Source organism: Mesoplodon mirus, assembly GCF_964341445.2.
Source record: "Mesoplodon mirus genome assembly, chromosome: 4".
Lineage (NCBI taxonomy): Eukaryota > Metazoa > Chordata > Mammalia > Artiodactyla > Ziphiidae > Mesoplodon > Mesoplodon mirus.
Window position 1 is genome coordinate 60,035,814 of NC_138979.1, and position 22,099 is coordinate 60,057,912.

At 49.2% G+C, this 22,099-nt stretch overlaps 1 protein-coding gene across 8 annotated transcripts in view; it reads right to left on the minus strand.

Moving 5' to 3' along the window:
• Positions 1 to 17,505: 17,505 nt before the first annotated feature.
• The window catches only part of TLE3 (TLE family member 3, transcriptional corepressor), a 47,297-nt gene continuing 42,703 nt past the window's right edge, over positions 17,506 to 22,099 (minus strand). For all 8 annotated transcript variants that reach the window (XM_082616695.1, XM_082616693.1, XM_082616694.1 and 5 more), the window contains exons 17-20: positions 21,670 to 21,817; positions 20,713 to 20,863; positions 19,260 to 19,336; positions 17,506 to 18,172 (exon numbers count right to left, since the gene is read on the minus strand). In XM_082616695.1, the coding sequence (XP_082472821.1) occupies positions 18,065 to 18,172; positions 19,260 to 19,336; positions 20,713 to 20,863; positions 21,670 to 21,817 (484 nt within the window). In that variant the 3' untranslated portion in view covers positions 17,506 to 18,064. The remainder of the gene's footprint in view (positions 18,173 to 19,259; positions 19,337 to 20,712; positions 20,864 to 21,669; positions 21,818 to 22,099) is intronic.

A 22,099-nucleotide genomic window follows, 5' to 3' on the forward strand; every position in this document is an offset into this window, starting at 1 on the left:
TTATGCAGAAAGTCAGGGATGGGGCTGGGATAAGCTCCCTACCTCCTGACTGCCAGGGGCCTGTCACACTCTAGCCCTGCCCCCGTCCCCACTTCGGGTCAGAGCCCTCTGTGGCCCAGCAGGGGGACCAGTACCCCCCTACCCTGACCTACTCGGTCTCTGGGCTGGTGACTCCTGGCAGTGTCGCCCTGGCTCAGGGAGGCCCACTCGTATCAGCTCAGCGCTGGGAGCCAGGAGACCCCAGGGCCACATCAGCTGCTCACCCACCCTGCTGCGAGGGACCCTGAGGCCACCCAGCAGAATCAGCAGAACACCCTGGGAAGTCTCCCTTCACCCTTCACTCTCACTTACACATGGGGGTCTCGACTCACCTACGGCCTCGGCCTCCAACTCAGAAGGGGCAGTAGCCCACAGGGCCATGTGAGCCTGGGAGGTCACAAGTCCCAACAGACCCCACCAGGGTCTTGGTGGCTGCTTTCCCGGATGAGGCCTGGTCCCAGCACTCCCTTTCCCTGGCTGAACACTACCATGTTGGGATGAGAAAAAACTTTGAAGTTCTGGAGCCAGTTTTGCTTTTCTCTTGGGCACCAGGGGCTAGGGAAAGTGTAGAGGGATGTTTAGAAGCTATCCATTTTATTTGCATACTTACAGGGGGGCCAACAGACTCAGACATAGCTGGGTTTGAAACAAGGCGACCCACTTACTAGCTGCTTGAGCTCGGGAGGTTCTTCAAGTTCTCGGAGCCTCAGTTGCCTCCTCTGTGCAATGGGGTAATAAGGCGCTATCTCCTGCAGTTGCTGGTAAAGGCGAGTGAGGCCAGGCGTGTAACAAAACACCACAGACGTCAACGCACTGTGATGGGGGAGCGGGTCCGAAGATGTAACTGTTTGTCCCTAAGAGTCTGAAAGAATCTTCTCCAAAATTTAAGCGGGGGTGGGAGTGGGGGTGGGTATCACTGAGGGGCAGGATCTCAGCTATTCCAATTCCTTTTCTTCTTTTCCTTTTCTTTTGACCTGAGTTTCCCAAATATTCCACAATGCTCCTGAATTGCGTCACTTGAAAACGATAACAGAGTGAAAAATCAACCCGGCCGCCCGCTGCGATGCGTGGCCGCTTCCGTACTGGGGGTGGGGGCGGGGATGGGGTGGGGAGGGAGCCCCGTGGGGGCAGGGCTAGGTACCCTCCCCCGGCGGGCGGGCCCAGCGCGCCTGCTCGCTGGGGTGGCGCCTGGCTCAGACAATGCGAACACACAGTCATTCATTATAACTCAATTACAGTGATTAAAGCTGGTGGCATGCAGAGGCGGGAGGGAGTGTTGCCAACAAAATTTACACTCCGTGTCATCAGCGAGAGATAACAGCAGCTGACGCGGCCGCTCGCCTCCCCTGCCATCTGCTCGGCGCGGGGGCCGCCCGAGGGGCGAGGTGCTGCCGGAGGACCACGCAGCGGCGGAGAGCTGCTGACTCGGGCTGCCCCCGGCCGGGCTGGGGCCGGGACAGGGCAAAGATCGCTGGGGAAGCTGCCCCTCCCTGCGGACAGGTTGGCCCAGAAACACGATGTCTGGAACGGGGGTTTGGGGAGGCAATGGCGCCGGCTCTTCTGGGTTTGTGCCCACCGTGGCGGAGGGTGGGACGGGAAGATCTGGGTTTTGCCCCCATGCTCCAGATGACGAAACTGAGGCACAGACCCATGAGAGACGGCACACAGTAAACCTAAACTCACACCTGCTCTAGCTCTCCTAGGGACGATGCAGAGAGGGAGGCTGGGAGGTCGGGGGCCACTCTAGACTGCGGGGAGTTGGAGGGGCCAGGCGGAGGCCTGAGACCCAGAATGAGTCAGAATGAGTCAACGGTGGTGACAGGAGGGCCTATGGGGGCAATGTGGGGGACACCAGCCACAGGGCAGGGCTGCTGGGGGAGTGTGGTGGGGCGTGAGGTGGCCATCAGTCAGCAGGCAGCGGGTCAGACCCCCGTGGGCTCTGGGCAGGGTGACTCAGAGGGACTAGGGGGATGAGACAGGCAGAAGACCATGGCCTGGGTCTGTGACACCACGAGGCAGAGGGATGGGGAGGACGCTGCCTTTCAAGGGGCAGCAATGTCACCCCAGAACACCAGGCCTCCAGCTTTGTCAGCCACAGGAAATAGGAACCTGTCTATTGGACCAGCAGATGAGTTGGTCCCCTATCTGGAAAAGTCTCCATTCTGAGACCCTGTTGACTTGGGGTGGGGTGGGGGAAAGGAGGTGCTTCGGGCTCTCTTCTGCTGGTTATTCTGTTACTTGTTTACCCAGAGCATTTTTCCAGCGGTGCCAGCCTCTAAGGCCACAGTCACCATGGTAGCATAATGCTACAGCTAGAGCTCGTTTCCTAGTGCCCAAATCCCACCACAAGTCTCATTTGCTAAACTGTCAGCGGCCCCTTGGTTCCCCCAGGATACATCTGACCGCCCAGGTGTTCTCCTTTGAGCCTCATCTTTCCCCTTTGCCCCAGGGCCTTTGTACATGCCGGTCCACAGACTGAAGCTCTGCCCCTCCTCCTTTGGCCCTCCTCATCCCACTTGTCCTTCAGAGCCCAGCTTAGGCATTTCCTTCTCTAGGAAGCCATCCCGACCTCAAGGTCAGCTGGGTGGCCCTCCTCTGGGCTCTCATACCTGCATGCTAGTCCCCTTGGAGCACCGACCAAAGAATATGGGGGTCATCTGGGGACAGGTCTGTTTCCCACCTCCAACCATGGTAGCAACTTGGGGGCAATGGCTAGGGCCTGTGCATCACAGAAGTCTCAGCGCTGACTGGACAGATGTGTGAATGTGGGTGGGTGGACCAGACAGAAGCCAACAAAATGGCTACCTCATGCAGACTGGCTCAGGAGAGCACGGAACCCAGCCCACAGGTCAGGGCAGAGATCAGTGTTAGAGTGAAGAACGAGGGCGGGAAAGTGAAGGGATAGGAACCACCCCCCTTCCCCAGCCTCTCCCACATCCACCAGGACCCCTCATTCCATGCCTGGCAAGCCCACTCTGTGCTCCACCTTTGGCTCCCAGGCAGGTCAGACCAGGCAGGGCTGATGGCCTAGAGTCAGGCTCGGAGCTGCGGACTGCTGAGGCCTTCTCTCTCCTGCACATCCCACGTCAGGCCACCTAGACACTGGACTGTCAGCAACTGGGGACACCTGGAGACATGGTACAAGAGTGAAGTCCAGGCAGGACCACACCACCTAGCCCGAGAAGCACAGTGCCTGGAATTCCCCAAGTAGCACCGAAAGAGGAAGCTGAGGAGAGGTGTTGAAGGCCAGGGACGAGATGGGAGAGTCTGCAATGCAAAAGGCACTCAGAGTCAGGAAACCTGGGTTTTTGTTTCAGTCTTGACTCAGGACTGCGTGAGGTTATTCATTTGTTCATTCTGCAAGCCGAGCTACAGACACAGTCCAATGCTAATGGTGGTCCTGCCTCCATGAAACTTCCATTCCAAGTCACTTGTGCTCTCTGGGCCTCAGTTTTCCCATCTGTCATGAGGGTAATGGCCTTGACCTGGTCTCCCAAAGTTGGTATGGGGGAGGATTTTTTTAAGTAAGACGAAGACTCATTGAAAATCATTGCCATCTATATCCAATCTCCTGGGATAAACCATAATGGAAAAGAATATTAAAAAGAATGCATCTATGTATATAACTGGCTCAATTTGCTGTGCAGCAGAAATTAGCACAACTTTGTAAATCAACTATACTTCAATTTAAAAAAAAAAAGAAGAAAGAAAAAGAAAATCACTGCCCACAGAGCAGGAAAGTTTTTCCCTTTCCAATTCCCAGTGATTCTGATTAGGTCAAGAAGCAAGCTCCATTTGGATGCTGATGGGTCCTCAATGCCTCTCAGTCAGGAGGACTTGAGGCCTAGTTAGATTTGTTGATATTGCATTTACTAGTGTGAAGACTTTTTTAAAAGATGAGTGATGGGCTTCCCTGGTGGCGCAGTGGTTGAGAGTCCGCCTGCCGATGCAGGGGACACGGGTTCGTGCCCCGGTCCGGGAAGATCCCACGTGCCGCAGAGCGGCTGGGCCTGTGAGCCGTGGCCGCTGAGCCTGCGCGTCCGGAGCCTGTGCTCCGCAACGGGAGAGGCCACAACAGTGAGAGGCCCGCATATCGCAAAAAAAGAAAAGAAAAAAGATGAGTGATAACCCACTGAGAATAAAGATATACAGTTTCCCTTTTAAATGCTTATATTTAAGCTTAAAAAGTGAAATAATTTAAAGAAAAACTATTAAGTAACTCAGAGGCTGGTGGGTTTTAGTAAACCAGGGCACATATCACCAGATGATAATTTACAAATGACCACAATTCCTTGATCCTTGGGTCCAGGGGCTGCTGCATCACCAGGGTAGCTCTGCTCATGTTGGGGGCAGGGCCCAGAGGCCTGACAGCTGTAGCTCCTAGAACTGGGCCAGCAGCGTCAGAGGAGGGTACCACACCCTGATAAAAAGGTGATGGTGAGCCAATTGGTAACATCGGTCCTTGGGGCTTCCCAGGGACTAGAGAGTATGTCCCTAAACAAGCTTGAACGCAAATTACTTTCATTGACAGACAAGCTGATCTACAGCGCACTTGGCATTAGTTTCCAAACAGTGCTCTGCAGAGAGGGGCAGCGTCTCTGTGCAGTGCTTTACAAAGTGACTCAGGCCTGGGGGCTCCCTCCCTTCTCCCTTCCTCACTCACTCTTTGTGCCTGCCCTCCTACAGCACCCCCCCCCAGGGGAGGGGTCCTCCTAGGAGTAGCCTCCAGCCACAGCACAAGGGATCTGTAAAACCTTTAGCCACCCAGGAGCAAAGTAGCTCAGCACTACAGAGGGGCAGGCAAATCAGGGACCAGTGTGTCTAAAATGTCTTTCCTTCTCTCAACCCACGACTCCTATTCATCCTTAAATACCTAGGACAAATGTGATCTCCTTTGAAAAGCCTTCATGTATTCCTCCCCTTCTGACCCTCCTAAGAGTTGCACGATCCTTCTGACCCCCATAATATGCTGTCCATACCACTATTTATTAGTAACACTGTTTTATAATTGTTCTAATTGTTCAAGTTTATTTTTCCCCCTAATGAATACACTGCTTGAAGCATGGACCATTCATTTCTATACCTCATGTCCCTAGCTTCTGACACTGGGTATGGGTAGCATAGATATAGAGCATCTGTGTATATCTATCGAATCAGTGGGTGGGTGGATGGGTGCATTGGCTTGGCTTAAAGTTCTGAGCTAGTTTTCCATTCACTCTACTTCTCTATTTAAGGAGAGGAAAATTTTTGTTGAAGGCATCATTCTTTCAGGCATTCAGTAACTATTTACTAAGCACCTATCATGTGACAGTTACTTTGTTAGGGGCCAGGAGTACAGAGTGAACCAAATTGGATCTGTGCTCTCAGGAAGTTCACAGGTTGGAGAGTGAGGCAAGCAGCAAATGGGTAACAAGGGAAGGATTTCAACGACATCATCACTTATATGTAAAACCACTCAGAATTTAATCAATTTTGAAAGGAAATTCAGATAGAAGATCAATGAGGTTAAGTAAAAACCTGCAACCCTGAATTTGAATTAAAAGTATCAGAAGATGTATAGCACAGGGAACTATACTCAATATCCTGTAATAACCTATAATGGAAAAGAATCTGAAAAAGAATATACGTATTATATATATATAGCTGAATCACTTTGCTGTACACTTGAAACTGGCACAGCTTCAATAAAAAAAGAGGTATCAGTAGACTTCATGATGTATTTTATCTTTAACAACTATATAAAAACACGTACCTCCTAGCTCTGCTGCTGAAAGGATCTAAAAGCAATGACCAATCCATTAGCATCAAGCAAGCACCCTTAGCCCCCAGATTATGGCCTCTTAAATACTACTTCCCACTAAAAGGAACTAGGGGTCCTTGGGGAAATGGCTGACTCCAGATTTAGGACAGAAAGTGTACAAGATGAGAACATTGTCTTGTACCAGAAAGCAATGAAGCTATCAAAGACTACCAGAGTCATATCAAAAAGACTCAGAAGGCATCTTCAAGAAGTTTCCTAAAATAGGATGATTTGAGAAGCAATAAGAATAACTCCACTTGACTGAAACATATCAAATATATATAAATCCACATGGTTAGAGTGATACTTTAAAAGAAGAAAATCTTTGAGGTTGCTAAGGAACTAACTTATTACTTTGAAAACTGAAAAATAAAGCAAATAAGTATTTATCCTGCATTTAAACTCTACCTCAAGATAACCAAATGGTTCATGAGGGGCAGTTTCTCTTTATAGAAGTACCCAAGCAAATAGATGAAAAAGGAGTGATAGAATTTAAGTATCACCATTTTGCAGCCTCCTAATGAATTCATGCATCTAGACAGTGATCAACCATGACTGCTAACATTCAAAAGGAGAAACATATACATAGTTATGTGCTTCTGAATGGATCAATGAAATAGTCTTGCCCACCCCCCACCCCGCCCCAAATCAAGCCGGGATCTCATCAAGCTCCAAGATCTAACTACAATTTAGCAATCAACAAAATTCAGACTGTGAGAAGCTGTGAGGACAAATAATTTTGTTTCTTCAATAAATAAATGTGTGTGTATGTGTGTGTGTGTCAGAGAGAGAGAGGGAGACTGAGATATGAAGAAGGAACCTAAAAGACGTTTATCAATTACAGTCGCTTTGTACTTTATTTGGGATCCTAATTCAAATATACACATTTTTTAAAAAAATCACGAGACAATTGAGGACATTCAAATACAAAGTGGGTATTTTATGACTTTTAACATTGCTGTTAATTTTTTGGGTGGGTTACTAGTATTATGCTTATATTTTTAAAATAGATTTCACTTTTTGGAGATATTGAAATATTTACTAATTAAATGATGAGATGTCTGGGGTTTGCTGCATAATACTCCAGTGGTGGTAGCCAGGTGGAAATAGGAGGGGTGTAGATAAAACAAGGTTAACCCTGAGCTGACAACTGTTGAAACTGGATGGTGAGTACACGGAGATTCATGATACTGTTCTCTCTACTTTTGTTTGTTTCCCATGTTTCCTAATAAAAAGCTAAACAAATTTAATCCATGATGTCTATGCATGAGATTGTTGCCCATGAAATCTACAGATCATTAGAATCACAAAATATCTAAGCTGGAGAGGACCCAGGGATTGCTCACCCAGCCTTCAAGCATGACTCCATAGATAAGAAGACCAAGACCTGGAGAGGTACGGTGACATAGATAAGATGACATGGTGAGCTTTGCTCCTCTGCCACTGGGTATGTGCACCTGTCCCCCACTTCCCCCCGCCATGCCCAAAGCTCCCCTCTTAGTCACCAGAAATTATGATGATTCCTTATCAAGTCCTGATTTTTCTAGCTCTTTTCTTTATTTAATCTTCAATTATGAAATATTTCAACCATACAGAAGATAATATGATACTACTAAAGCTACCACACAGATTTAAAAAATGTGAACATTTTAAGATTTTCTTCAGTTTTTTTAAAGGTAACAGAACGTGACAGGTAGAACCCCCACTTTCTTCTCCCTTCCCTCCTCACAGATACAATTATCCTGGTGGCATGCTGTGTTCTTTCCACTTGTGTTTTTATAGTTTGATGTGCATACTCAAATTTATAATTGTTTTGTGTGGATTTATATTTGACATAAATAGTATCATATCATATATTTCCTTTTGCAATTTGCTCTTTTCACACAACATTGTGTTTTTGAGGTTTATCCAAGTTGATACATGAAGATCTAGCTCATGCATTTTAAAGCCTCTATACAATTTCATTATACAAAAACATATAGATTTTTCTTTATGTGTTCCTCCAATAATACATTATTGCATTATTGGTTATTTACAGTTATTTTTTGCTGCTTCAAACAATGGGGCAATGAAAAATGTCTGTATGTATCTTTGTGTGTTTGTATAAGAGTTTCTCTAGTGTATATACTTGGAAGTAGAATTACCAGGTCATAGGGTTATGTTGCTTCTATTTTACTATTGCCAAATGCTCAACAAAGGGGGTGGGTGACCCAGTCATGCTCCTACAAGCAGGGTTTGATGATACTAGTCATTCCCCATCCTCCTGGAAGCTGCATGTTATTAAACTCAAAAGGTTGCCAATCCAACGGGAATGAGTTGTTCTGTTCTGCTTTTGTTTTTTGAATTTGCATTTTCCTGATGACTAGTGAGAATGGGGCATTTTCACCCGTTTCCTGGCCATTTGTGCTTCCTCTCCTGTGAATCACCTGTTTCTGCATTCTGCCCGTTTTTCTGTGTTGCTTACTTCCACGTACTGACTTGGAAGAATTCATTACATATTCCAGATACCACTTCTGTGTCCGTTATAGGTGATGCATTTATTTGTTTCATGCTTTTTTATGGCATCTCTCATCGTACAGGTGTTTTAAATTTTAATGTAGTCAAATTGACCTCTTTTATTTTTTTCATTATAGCTCTCCCTGTGTCTTGTTCAATGATCCTTTCCCTACTCAAAGTCCTAAGGTTGCTCCCTAATATTTTATCCTAAAAGTTTAAGGATTTTAATCCTGCTGGAATTTATTTTTGTATGTTGTGTGAGGTAGAGATCAATTTTCCCCTCCATAAAGATGGTCTATTGCTCCAGAACTATTGCTAATAATGCTTTTCTTCAATGATACATGATGGCACCTAGGTCATAGTCAGAGTTCATCTCTATGGAGATTTATTTATGCACTCTGTTCTGTTCCACTGGTCCACTTGTCTATACAGGCACCAAGAGCACACCTTCCTGCTGACTGTGGCTTTACAATAAGTCTTGATATCTGGAGGACAAGTTCTCCTTTCTTACTCCTCTTCAAAATTATATTTGCTATTATCGGTACTTTACTCTTCAGATAAATGTGAGTATTAGCTTTTAAAATTACATAGAAAGCATCCTTTTTGGGTTTTGTTTAACATTGCATTACTGTATAGATTGCTGAGAAAGACAGCTTTTAAAATGAAACTGAATTTTCTCATCAGTGAATATGGTATAGCTTAATGAGACAGGTTGGGACCTGGGCCCCTTTGCTGCAAGTGCTTGCACCTGGACACACCTCTCCTCAAGCAACAAAATACAAAGAAACTGTACGGAACTAAAAATAACTGTATGCATGATGCAGTTGGGGCAAATTCTGGACTCAAATGATACAAAGAGACCAAAAAAACCCAACTGCCAGTTTTTTGTTTTTGTTTTTGTTTTTTTTTTCGGTACACGGGCCTCTCACTGTTGTGGCCTCTCCCGTTGCGGAGCACAGGCTCCGGACGCGCAGGCTCAGCGGCCACGGCTCACAGGCCCAGCCGCTGCATGGCATGTGGGATCTTCCCGGACCGGGGCACGAACCAGTGTCCCCTGCATCAGCAGGCGGACTCTCAACCACTGCGCCACCAGGGAAGTCCCCAACTGCCACTTTTGAAGAGCCTGGAGCAAAAACAGGGCGTAGGGAGCAAAAGCAGGGTGCTGCACATGCCCCCTGCACACACCACCACCTAAGGGGTGGGCAAAACACCTAAGCCGCCCCTCTGACCCGACCCCTGGACACACCCCTACCCTCACCCCATATAAGAAGCAAGGTTGCCCACCCCCACTTGGGGAATGAGCAAGCAAGGGAAACTGTTGTTTGTTCTCCCTGCCCCCTGCTGCAGCAGGAGGGGCCCCAATAAAGCCTTGCCTGAATTTCTTGTCTGGCCTCTAGTCAATTTCTATTGATTGGGGAAGGCCGAGAATCCTGGTTGGTAACATTATGATCTGCATATACGTACATCTTTTTTTTTTTTTTGGCTGCATTGGGTCTTAGTTGCGGCATGCGGGATCTTCACTGAGGCATATGGGATCTTTCGTTGCTGCACACGGGCTTTCTCTAGTTGTGGCTCTCGGGCTCCAGAGCGCGTGGCCTCTGTAGTTTGCGGCACATGGGCTCAGTAGTTGTGGCGTGAGGGCTTAGCTGCCCCGCGTGGGATCTTAGTTCCCCGAACAGGGATCGAACCCGTGTCCCCTGCACTGGAAGGCGGATTTTTACCACTGGACCATCAGGGAAGTCCCCTGCATAAGCCTTTTTAAAAATTATTTCCTTCTATTAACATTTAATATTTTTCTTCATGAAAGTCTTATGTAGCTTTACTTAGATTCATTCATAGGTCATTTTTGTTGCTATTGTAAATGGGTTTTATTTCTTTAAATTACATTTTGTAATTGATTACTGCTTATGAATACGAATGCTATTGATGAATAAATATTGATTTCAGATCTAGCAACTTGATTAAACTCTCTTGTTTTAATTGTATATTTTCTAAGTATATAGTCATATTATTTGCAAATAATCATGATGTTCTTTCATTTCAGTCATCATATTTGTTATTTTTTATTCTTTTATTTTGTCCTATTGCATTGGCTAGAGCCTTCAGCACTATGTTGAACAGAAGCAGTAATAATGAGCATTCTTGTTTTGTTGCTGACTTTGAAATTATGCTTCTAAAACTTAACCTTTATCTATTATTGGGTTGCTGCTGGTCTGATTTAGCTATCCATTGCCAGATTAAAGATATTTTCTTTTATTCCTACTTTGGTACTTTAAGGAAAGTCATGAATGGGTGTTGAATTTTACAAAATGCCTTACCTGTTTCTTTTGATTGATAAAACTAAGACTTCCAGCTGTACTGAAAAATAAGCTGTGTTCTTCAATAATTGGTTGTAGGGTTCTATGTCTCAATTATGTTGTTCAAATCTTCTATATCCATATCAATTTCTCTCAGCTTGGATCTACCAATTTCTGTTAGTGGCTATGTTAAAATCTCCCATTCCTCCTTATAAAATTCTGTCCATTTTTCATTTATGTAGTTTTTATGTAGTTTTTTAGCTTGGGAGCTCCCACTCTACATTTAAAGTTTTTTATTTATGACATTAAAGGATTCCCCTTTCTTTCAAGGTAGGCTATCAAAATTGCTTTACTTTTTTTTTTTTTTTTTTTTTTGGCTGTGCTGTGTGGCATGCAGGATCTTACTTCCCCAACCAGGGACTGAACCCAGGCCCTGGCAGTGAAAGCACCGAGTGCTAACCACTGGACCACCAGGGAATTCCCTGTTTTACTTTAATTTTATCCAACATGTCTGTCCACATGGCTAAAGGGAACCCTAATTAGCCTGCTGTTAGATTTGCCAGAATTGGACATGCCAGACGTGCTTTTTTCAAGCCTTGTCACCTATTGTCAGCAAACACTTGCATCTGTGATATTCACAAGAGACAAGACCACAGCTCCATCTCACTCTCGCTTCTGGCCTCAGCAGAGAGGGAGCCCCCAGGGGCCTGCTTCTGAGCCATCAGCCCTGCCCTGTCTGATCTGCCTGGGAGGGGAGTTCAGAGTCAGGGTCACGGTGAGCACACTGTGGAGTTTTCTGGGCATTGACAGATGTGCCCTAATAGATGTGAGGAAGGCCTAAGCTGGGCAGTGGACACTTCTGTCCTCCTTTGACTTACCTTCCTATGGTCTTCATCTTGAGATTGCTGATCTCCTCTTCTATCTGTGAGATCAATTCTTTCCAAGCTTCTGAGCCAATCCTAATGATGCAGCTGGTCCACCACCCACCCACTCATTCATCCATCTACTCATTCATTTATCCAGCCAGCCAGCAGCAATATCGTACAAACACTACAAATTGTGTGATCTTGGAACTTCAGTTACATCATCTATAAAATGAATATAATAATAGCATTGACTTCATAGGACACTTACGAGTTTAGAATTAGACAATGCTTATGAAGCACTGGCAGACACATACTAAGTACTCTATTAATAATAGCTATTATCTTCATCACACACTCATTGACTCATTCAACTAACATTTCCTGATCACGTACTGTGTATTAAGTACCAGAGATACGAGAAACAGTCCCTGCTCTTGGAGCTCACTGCCTGGTGGGAGGGCCAGGTGGACATCAGGAGAGAGGATGATATCATTAAACTAATAGCCACAATAGACCATGCATAGTATGTGCCACAGAGAGCTGGCAGAGGATGCTCCAACGGCACAGAGGAGACACAGCCAGTTTAGACTAGAGAAGCTGGGGCTCAGGAAAGGGCTTCCTAGAAGTGAAACTGAAACTGAGTCCTAAAGAATGAGCAGGGGTTTGAAGATGGATGTAGGGCATTCCTGGCTGGAAGAGAAACACATACGAAACCTCAAATCAGAGCGTGGCTTCTCAGGGCATCGGAGGCATGTGTGACTCGTGTGTAAGGTCAAACAGGAGAAAAGGTGAGACATGACTCTAGAGATGCATGGCTGGGCCTGGGGACAAGTTAAAAGTTCAGACACTGTGCTTGCCCAGGGCCACCGAGGGGCTCGGAACAGGGGAGTGGCGAGGACAGATGTGCAATTTATAAAGGTCCCGCGTGAGTGTATCAGCCAGGTAAGGGACCCAGATCACGTCCAGTGATCCAGTGCACAGAACCCCAAGTCTTTGGATGTTAAATGAGGTGGGGACCTAGAGCCTGGGACCCCTCACGGGCAGTCTTGAACTGCAGCTCACCCCCTTTATTTCCTCCTCGTCCTCCTGCCCCTCCTGGCTCAGGCCGGAACTCTGGCCTCTGCAGCTCCCTCCTCCTGAGTTTCACCAGCCTGCTTGACCTGAATCTGAGCCTGGCTTCTGTGTGGGAGGAGACTGGCCAGGGAGAGGCAGCAGGAACTGGGACTTTAACAAGCTGGACTGGAGCTAGAACAAGGCAGAGGGGAGAGCTAGGTGGGGTGGGGGAGGGGCACAGGGAAGGAGATGCCCTCTGACCCCAGGCCTTAGCACATGCTGTTCCTTCTGTCCGGAACACTCTCCTCCCCACCTCCCTTGGGCATGGTACCTCTGCATTCTTCAAGCCTCAGTTCAGCTCACTCCTTCCAAGAACCCCTTGCTCTGACTCCACGCCCTGGGTAATGTCTCAGCTATGTGAAGTGGCATCTTCTGGTTTGTGCCTTCACATATCTCATGGAGTGGCAGTTGTCAGTTTATGTGACTGTTTCTCCCAGCTGGCTGAGAGCTCTGTGGGGAGGGCAGGCATTGTGTCTTACTGATCTTTGCATCCCAGCACCCAGGACCATGCCTGGCACACGTTAGGTTCTCACTATAGAAACGTTGGTTGGATGGATGGGTGGATAGATGGATGGCTGAAGAAATGAGTAGATGAGTGAGTGGGTGGGTGATGGATGGATGGATGGATGGAAGCATGGGCAAGATGGGTGGGTGAGTTCTAGAATGTTCTCAAGGCGGGATGACTTGACTTCCATGACTACTGTGGGCCATCTCCCTTCCATGAGGAATTTCCTCACCAGTCCTCTTGAAGAAGAGGCAGGAGCCTCATCCCCTGGATACTAATCCTCCAAACAGTATCATTCAGTCCTGCCCACCAGGCAGCTCCTTCACTAAGGGTGGGTTACTGAGTTTAGGGGAGGGGGAGGTATGAGTCACAATCTCAGCTCAGGCTGTGTCTCATGGTGGGTTACTTACCCTTTCTGGGCCTTAACTGTCCTATCTATCAAACCAAGGTCTCAGGATAGATGTCTCTTCAAATACAAAAGGTCCAATTTTGGTGTAACATTTAAAAATACTTCATGAGTACGGTACATTTTATAGAGTACGGTACATTTTATAGAGTACACTTTATTTTCTATTGTTGTCATAAACAAATCAAATGATGCATAACCATGTAAATAAAAAAAGGTTCATCAGGTTTGTTTGCTATACTTTATGTTAAAAATAGCTCAAACACTGTGTTCTCGAAAAAAAATTTACGCTCCAGCATCGCGGGAGAGCCCGTGGGCAGTTCGTAACATTTAAGGGTCTTGCCAATAACACTTACAGCTCCAGCATCCAGATCTCTGTATCTGTTCCTTCCCGTAGACCCTGTAAGTTAGGACAGTCACTGCCCCTGCTGGGGTCTGGGCTGCCTAGGGGTAGGGAACAGGGATGGCAGTGACTCAGAGAGAGGCCTGAGGGTGACCTGGTCTTAGGATAGTCACTGCCCCAGCTTGGTCTGGCCTGGACTCTTGTACGTAACCTGATGTGACCCAAAACCGTGAAAGCTGGCTTCTGACAACCACGCCCTCTCCATGTGTTTCAAACAGATCTCCTTGTTTTGAGCAAAGGCAGCACAACAGAACTGAAGAACTGCAGAAACCAGTCCCTTCTCTGGGCTTCAGTGCTGAGCACTGGGACAGCCCACTCGCCCTGAGAAATGGGATAATCTCAAGCCAGTGAAAGCTCATCCTTTATTCACTAGTACTGCCCTGAGCCTATGAAGTCCTGGGTGCTGCCCTCCAGGGAAACTAGTCTAGCTGTGCAAACAGGTGTGTGAAATGCTGCAATTAGTATGAGCCTGGATTTTTGCAGCAATAGTTAGGGGGTGACTTTGAAAAGGACTAAAAAAATGCTATCAAGGCTTTCTACCATCCTGTGGAAGAGGAGGTATGGGCAAGCTCGGGGGATTAAGGATGGAAGTCAGATTGTTTACAATACTTGGGTCTCTCCCCAAAGACTCCAAGAGGCCTCACAAACCTCAGAGTGCAAAGGAATCACCTGCAGAGCAGTAAGACGCAGCTTTGGCTTCAGGAGGAGGGGGAGCTGAGGTTCTGCGCGGTGGGAAGTGTGGGAATGGGAGGGCAGCGGTGGGTGGGGGAGAGAGGAAGGGAGGAAGCAGGCGCAGTGTGAGGCTCAGCGTGGAGAGGCTTGGTGAGCTCCTTTCAGGACAGTGGCCGTGATGACGGGAAGGGGTCAAGGCACCAGCAGCTGGTGCCCAGGGATGTGTCCCCAACCGCACGTTCGCAGGTCAAATGTCTCTCCCCACCCTCGACTGTGAGCTTCTAGCGCTCGGCCTGCAACTTGGACATGTCTCCATCCTCGACTGTGCCCAGGAAATCTTGGTAGAACAGCCTTTCTGAGGTAGGTCGCCTCCCCTTCTCAGAAATGGACCTGACATTGGCCTTCACTCCCAGCAGCACAAGACTGGAGGTGAGCATTATGAGAGACGTTTTCCTCTTCTACCTGCTGGGGCATGCAAGCCTCAACTCCAACCCTATCTCGGCACCGATGGGCAACCCACTGGGCAAACACAGAATTTTCTGGCCAGGGCCTGCCCTCTGGCCCCTCTGGCCCTCCACTGTGACGATCAGACCCGGACAAACAAGGAAAGTGTGGTTCAAAGGGGTGATGCTTTTACTCAAGTTTGTGCAACCAGTACAAGACAGAGCTGTCAGCCAAACTGTAGCCCCAGATGGGCATTCTTGCTACCTGCTGGAAGCTTCTCCGCTGGAAGTCTGAGAGGACAACCGGCTCCAGATAAATGACCCGTGTGTGTGCAGTCCAGCTGTCCTTTCTAGGCTTAGAATAGACTGCTTTATCCTGATCGTCACTCCTTTTTTCAAATGTTCAACTCCCTTTCTTGTATGAAGTAACAGTAGGCAATTGTTTGTGCTGATTTACAATGACTGACAAAACACGGAGTTGGAAACCATGTTAGTCCCTAGTTCTAGAGAGATTTTGCCCATGGCTGCATGACAGCCAAGAGCCTGGGAACCATCCCAGGCCAGCCCTGCCGCCCTGAGGGCACTGCCCTGCATTTCCTATCCTGCCCCTTCTGTCAATAAATCCCTCCTCCTTCAGAAACGCACCCTTAGTGAATGAGAGAGCGGGGTCAGCCCACAACATCTGAATTTAAGCTTAAAAAAGACGGTGGAGGTTTTCAGGGTCCTGATGTGACGTCACAGACACTTTGCAATTCCGCTGGAAGTTCATCACACTTCATTTTTTTCCCAAAAAGTTTTGCAGTGACAGCTGTATGGGACTTTGGTGTTACCTGTGGGCTTCCCCTCAGGGGAAGTTAAGCACTCCCCTTAACTGTCCTGTGCGATCACTTTTTAGGGGGGGGGCAGCATGGCAGTGCTTTGAAGAGAGAAGAGCTCACGTTTATGGATGACAAAGGAAGCTGCCCAGGATCCAGGACACGGGGGTGACAGCGCGCCCCACTCTCTTCTTGTGGTGGGGGGGAGGCAATTAAAACGCAACAATCAAACCAACCTTTAAATAGTAACTTTTAAAAATATAAAAACAGCTCATTACAATGACTTTTCATTTTCTCTTTTCTTCAGGAATCAACTTGTCTTCCACCCTCGCCCTCCCTTGTGGGGAGAGCCTTAACAAGAGGTGGCAGCTGAGCATCTGAGACCCAGAGAGAGAGGAGGGAGAGAGGGAGAGAGAAAGAGAGAGAGAGACAGACTCAGGATATGCCTCCCCAACCCGTCTCTGCAGCCTCCCATGCCAGGTCGGGGGAGGGGCTCACCCAGAAACAAGAGGGGCGGCGGGGGGGGGGTAGGGCGTGGTTCACCAGAGCCCCTCCTTCCTTCTCACCAGACAGAATCACACATTATAAAATAATCCATAAAAATGCAGTATAAAAATTATCTTCCATATGCTACATCCATGGAGAGCCCACCACCAGGACTCACGACGGCCTTTAGCTTTTCCTTAGAAGAAAAAATAAGACCAAAAGGAAAAAAGGAAAAAAAAAAAAAAACCGAAAGACCAAAAACCCACCAAAATCCTAATACCTCAGAACATTTTGGTACCAAAAAGTGGCACCTGCAGGAGATGATATTCTACCTGTAAGCTGTCTGGGCTCCTACAAGAGATGGGAAGCTACAAGAAGTCAGCCCAGTGTGCCCCCAGCCCAACCCCAAGTCCCCTCTCCCCAGGCAGGGGGGAGATAAACCTCAGACTCACAGCTCTGCAGGTTAAATACACACTTTCCCTCTAAGGAGAGAGGAGGAGGTCAGAGGCAGGAAAGGGGAGAGAAGGCATTTTATGAAAGGACATCACTTCTAATTCCTTTTATTCAAATTAAAAAAAAAAAAAAAAAAAAAGCACCCACATCAGTTGCTATTTTTTCTCTGGTAGCTCCCTGAGCTGAGTTGCTATGCTTTCCTCTAACTTTGTGTCCTTTTTAGGTTGTGTCCGAAGATTAAGAAGGGCCGGAGACAGAGTGGCTTTGAACTTCCATTTCTCATCACGATAACCAAATGTGCACCAAAGAGAGATGGAGGTCGGGGTGGGAGGGAGGGAGGGAGAGAGGAAGGGAGAGAGAGAGACAGACAGGGGGTCAGACACCTGAAAGGGGAGCATGGAGCTCAGGAGACTACAGAAAAACCCACCATTTCTGCTGCCGTCAGCCCGGGCTGGCACCCATCTCAAGCTCTGTCAGTCCGTCAGTCTGTCTGGAGCTTGGTCCTGACACGCCCCAAACGATTCCCAGGTCCACATGGAGATACACTTGTCCAGGGGGGTACCTGACAGCCAACCTGGTGGCCAGCCTTAGTGCCTCTCCTCCACCCTAGGAGTTTTCTCCCGCTTCTACTCCCTCTCCATTCTGCACCCGGCTCCCTGCTTTCCCTTCCCGATGGGAACTTTTGTTTTTTTTGTTTTTTTTTTTTAAAAAAAAAAAAAGAAAAAAGCCACCACCACGAGTGGATTACAAATACAGCAGGCGAAATACACGGCTGGCGTTGCCGGTGGGAAGGGGCCTCCTCCCCCCAGCTGACCAGTCCGAGATAGGAGTCTGTTATTTACACTTTTCACAAACCTTGTGCGCTGCACAGTCAGGGACGTGAACCCCCCCCTCCCCTGGCACAAACATGTGGGCCACGCTCCAGTGTCCCCGAGCCAGGGCAGGGGAACACATCAAAAACAAAAGGGGAAGGAAAGATTCATGAGGGCGTCTGTGGGGAGCCGGAGCCACGAGCCCCCGAATAAATCTATGTGTAACATCTGCCAGGATCGTTAAGGGGAGGAGAGGAGAAATCCATCAGAGTCCGTGAGTCCCATCAATCCACGCCTGGGAGTCCCGACTGTGACGGGGGCACCTTCTCAGCCGCCGGAGCACAGCGCTGGCCCGCTCGCCGCCCATCCTCCACGTCCACAGAGCCCCTCGCCGGGGTCTCCCTGGCACAGCTGAGTCTGTTTCTCCCAGAGTTTGACAGCCCTGTTACAGTCCTTGTTTAGTAGATGACCTCATAAACCGTGGCCTTCTTGTCACCAGAGCCTGTTACAATGTATTTGTCATCCGCCGAAATGTCACAACTCAAGACAGATGAGGATTCCTTAGACTGGAGAAGGAGAGGCAAGAGAGGGCGGCGAGAGAAAGGATAGAAATTCACTTTGTGGGTACTGGACGCCCTTTCAGTGCTCTCTGAATTCAACCGCCCTCTGCCCGCCCTGGAGCCCACACTGCAAGGCCTTCAAACACAGCGCTTCCCGTTAGAGGGGCCCCTTCCACCTGCTTCCCCACAAGGAAAAGCTCGTTAACAGGGCCCAACGTGATCTTTACAGCCTCTGAGGAGCAAAACAGGGCACTTGAACCTCGTGAGCTTTGATCCTGAGTTTACAAACAGGAAGAAGCTTTTCTGAGCTGGGAGCAGGTGTCAACAGGCCAGACCCTCAGCCTGGTGAGCTAAGAAACAGGATTTGCACCTGAGTTTTGAAGCATGCAGTACAACTGGAGACTTGAAAGTTACGTGTGTGACACACTAGATGCCAGACTTCTAGCCTGAATCCAGAAAGTGGCTTGTTGGCTCTGAGAGCAAAAGTGTGACTGTGTGTGTGTGTGTATGTGTGGCATGTCTCTGTATGTGTGTGCGTCTGTGTGTGTGGCAGCGTGTGAGTGAGTGACCAAGTGAGGGGGTGCAGCATCAGGCCGCAGGTCTTGAAAACTCACAGAAAGCCTCTTCCTTCTCTCCCATTTCCTTCTGGATCTTTCTCCTGCCCCACCTCTCTCCCTACTTGAAAGTGTTGAGATGAAATACGAACTTACTTGAGTATCAGACAACACTGCTCAGAAAAAAAACTGCCCAGTTTGCTCAAATGCCCAGCACACCTCCTGCGAGGGCTCAGCGTGCAGGCCAAAGCCAAGAGCATGTTTTCACTTCTCCTTGCTCTAGAAATCCTACAAGAGCCCCTGCTTAAAAGCCCTCACCCTGAGGGGTCAGATGCCATTAGCAGCAGAGTGTACGGCCCACTGATGTGCCCAAGTCCAAGCCCTTGCCTCTGGAGAACCCATCCTGGACCCCTGGCAGATAGGGGCTGGAAGAGGCCGGGGCAAGTTCTGCTTTACCTCCCCCACCCCTGCCCCCATCGCCGCGGACGGGCCCTGACTCTGGGCAGAATCAGGAGGGGTGCTTGGATGGCGGGTGGTACCTGGAATATGCTGGCTCCATACGGTGTCCTCCAGGCGTTGAGAAGGTTATCTTTCCCAGTGCTCACAAACCACTTGCCTGCAGGCGGGAGGCAAAGGAAACATCAGGTTGTGGGCTGCTGCCCTCTAAAGTGAGACCCGCCCCATACATGGCCGGCTGCCATGGAAACACAGTGTGAACCGCTAACCAGTGCTGGGCCAACTCTTCACTTGTGAGAGACATTTTGTAACCGAGACACAGTAACACAAACATCAACACCCAGAGAATGCCTTCCTCTGCAATCAAGGGGAGGGGTGGGCAGGCTGGGACGGAGAAAGGGAGGATCTGCAGTTAATCACAGGGATTACACTGCCCAAAAGATTCTTTTTTTTTTTTTTTTTTTTTTTTTTTTTTTCTTTTTGCGGTATGCGGGCCTCTCACTGTTGTGGCCTCCCCCGTTGCGGAGCACAGGCTCCGGATGCGCAGGCCCAGCGGCCATGGCTCACGGGCCCAGCCGCTCCGCGGCATATGGGATCCTCCCAGACCGGGGCACGAACCCGCATCCCCTGCATCGGCAGGCGGACTCTCAACCACTGCGCCACCAGGGAGGCCCCAAAAGATTCTTTTTAAAGCCACTGAGGTCGACTGATCCATCTCGATTCTACTACTGGAAGACAGCAGGAAGTACTAGGAATGACAAAGCTCTGAGTGGCTGAAGACCCAGCTGAAGGCGGGGATCGCTGCAGCTGCGCTGCCAGGGCTCCGCCTGCGTTAATGCCCCAGGGTTCCCAAAGCCACGTGGGGTGCCTGCAATTCCTGGTCCACAGAAAGACCCGTCGGGGTTTAGAGAGGACGGGACGCATCAGAGCTGCACAGCCACAACTACTGAGTCCGCGTGCCACAACGACTGAAGCCCGTGTGCCTAGAGCCCATGCTCCCCAACAAGAGAAGCCACCGCAGTGAGAAGCCCGCCCACCGCAACAAAAAGTAGCCCCCATTCGCTGCAACTAGAGAAAGCCTGCGCGCAGCAACGAAGACCCAATGCAGCCAAAAAGAAATAACTGAATTTTTAAAAAAGTAAAATAAATTTATATATATATATATATATATATATATATATATATATAAAAGTGGGCCGGCAGATATTCCAATCCAGAGTTATGGCCACCAAAGCCTGGGGTCTGAACCGTCACCTGGAAGCACTGCTGGCAGGGCTGTGAGTACTGTTCCTTTGCCCCAAGCCAGCAAGGTCTGGCTCTGGCCTGGTCTCACAAGTGCTTGGTACCCTGTGGCAGTATCTGCATCCGAGGATGCAGGGGGGGATGCCAGATGGGGGCGGGTACTGGTCAGGGTCGGGGGGCCTGGTTCTGGGACCGTGCTCACTTTGGGGCGCTGGCCCTTCTCTAAGCTTTGGGCCGCATCTATGCACAGAGGGCAGGCCAGGCCTCCCGGGGCTCCCACTCCCCCAGGCTCACCGCAGTAGGCGAATTTGAGGGACAGCACGCAGCTCTCGTGCAGGTGCAGCTGGTACTTGTCGGGCTTGGTGTGGTGTAGCACCTCCACGTTGCTGCTCTCCATGCCCACGGCCAGCCACTCCCCGGTGGGGCAGTAACCCAGCGAGAAGATCTGTGGGGGAGGGGCATAAGGAGATCAGCATCCTCCGGAGCCACAGGGGTGGGGGTTCCTCAAAGGCCCTGCTCTGGGACCCTGAAAACTCAGCGTCCCACCACTCCTTCCCCCAGCACCTCCCCACCTGCCATTTGCAAAGCCAAGCCCGATAACCCAGGGGAATGGGATCTCATGTTCCATCCCCATTTGATAGGTGACGAAGTTGAGGCCCAGAGAGGTTGCTGACTCTAGAAAGTAAGTGGCGGAGCAAACTCAGAGGTGGCACAGACATTTCACCTTCACAGTTATCCTCTCTGCCTCAGTGACTTCTGCCTTTCCTTAAGAAACATATGAGTAAATAAAACACTAACGTATTGAATAGCAAGATGAAAATATTAAAACAAGTAATAAAATGACAACAAAAAACACTAATACCTGGCACTTATAGAAGGCTGTCTATGAGCCAGGCTTACAGCTAAGGCTTTTAGAGGGACCATTTCGGGTGCTCCCACCGCACCCATGAGGTAGCTATGACTATTCCCATCCCACGTAAGAAAACCAAGGCCAAAGTGCTCAACAGTAGAGGAGCTGGGAATCAAATCCAAGCCGTTGGGTCAAGTGTGTCCAACTCCAAAGCCTTGTCGATTCTGTTTCATTGCCACTTCCTCCAGGAAGCCTTCCCAGATGGCTCAGGTTGGTCTCAGGTCCCTTTGCAACAACCAGGTGTGAGGGCCCCTTTGTCCCCTGACTCAGCCACTGGGACCTGGGGAGGGAAGGCCCCACGCTGCTCCAATGGAGGGAAGGGGGGGGTCTCGGGGGCACACCTGGGAGGTGAAGTCATGCTGCTGCAGCTGCCGGCCCTCCCGCAGGTCCCAGGAGCGCACGGTGTTGTCCAGGCCTCCGGTCCACAGCTTGGTGCCGTCGTGGGAGATGTCTATGCAGCTGGCCCCATCCGTGTGGCCCTGGAACTGCCTAGGAAGGCCAGGCAGGGATGGGGGTGAACTCCGGGGAAGAACCGATGCCAAGCGGACAGCCATCCCAGGGGGCAGGCCAGCTCTGCCCGAGCAGAACAGGAAACTGAGGTCCATCGTCCCCTGGGGAGCTTGCAGCAGAGCCAGGCCTGGGCCCCTCTCCTATTCTGCTCAAGGGTCTTGGGCAGGGGCAGTTCTGGGAGAGCAGGTACGTTAACAGGGGAACCCCCCCTTAGCCCGACACCCCATGCCTCCTCAATTTGCATGCTTGATCCATCCTTGT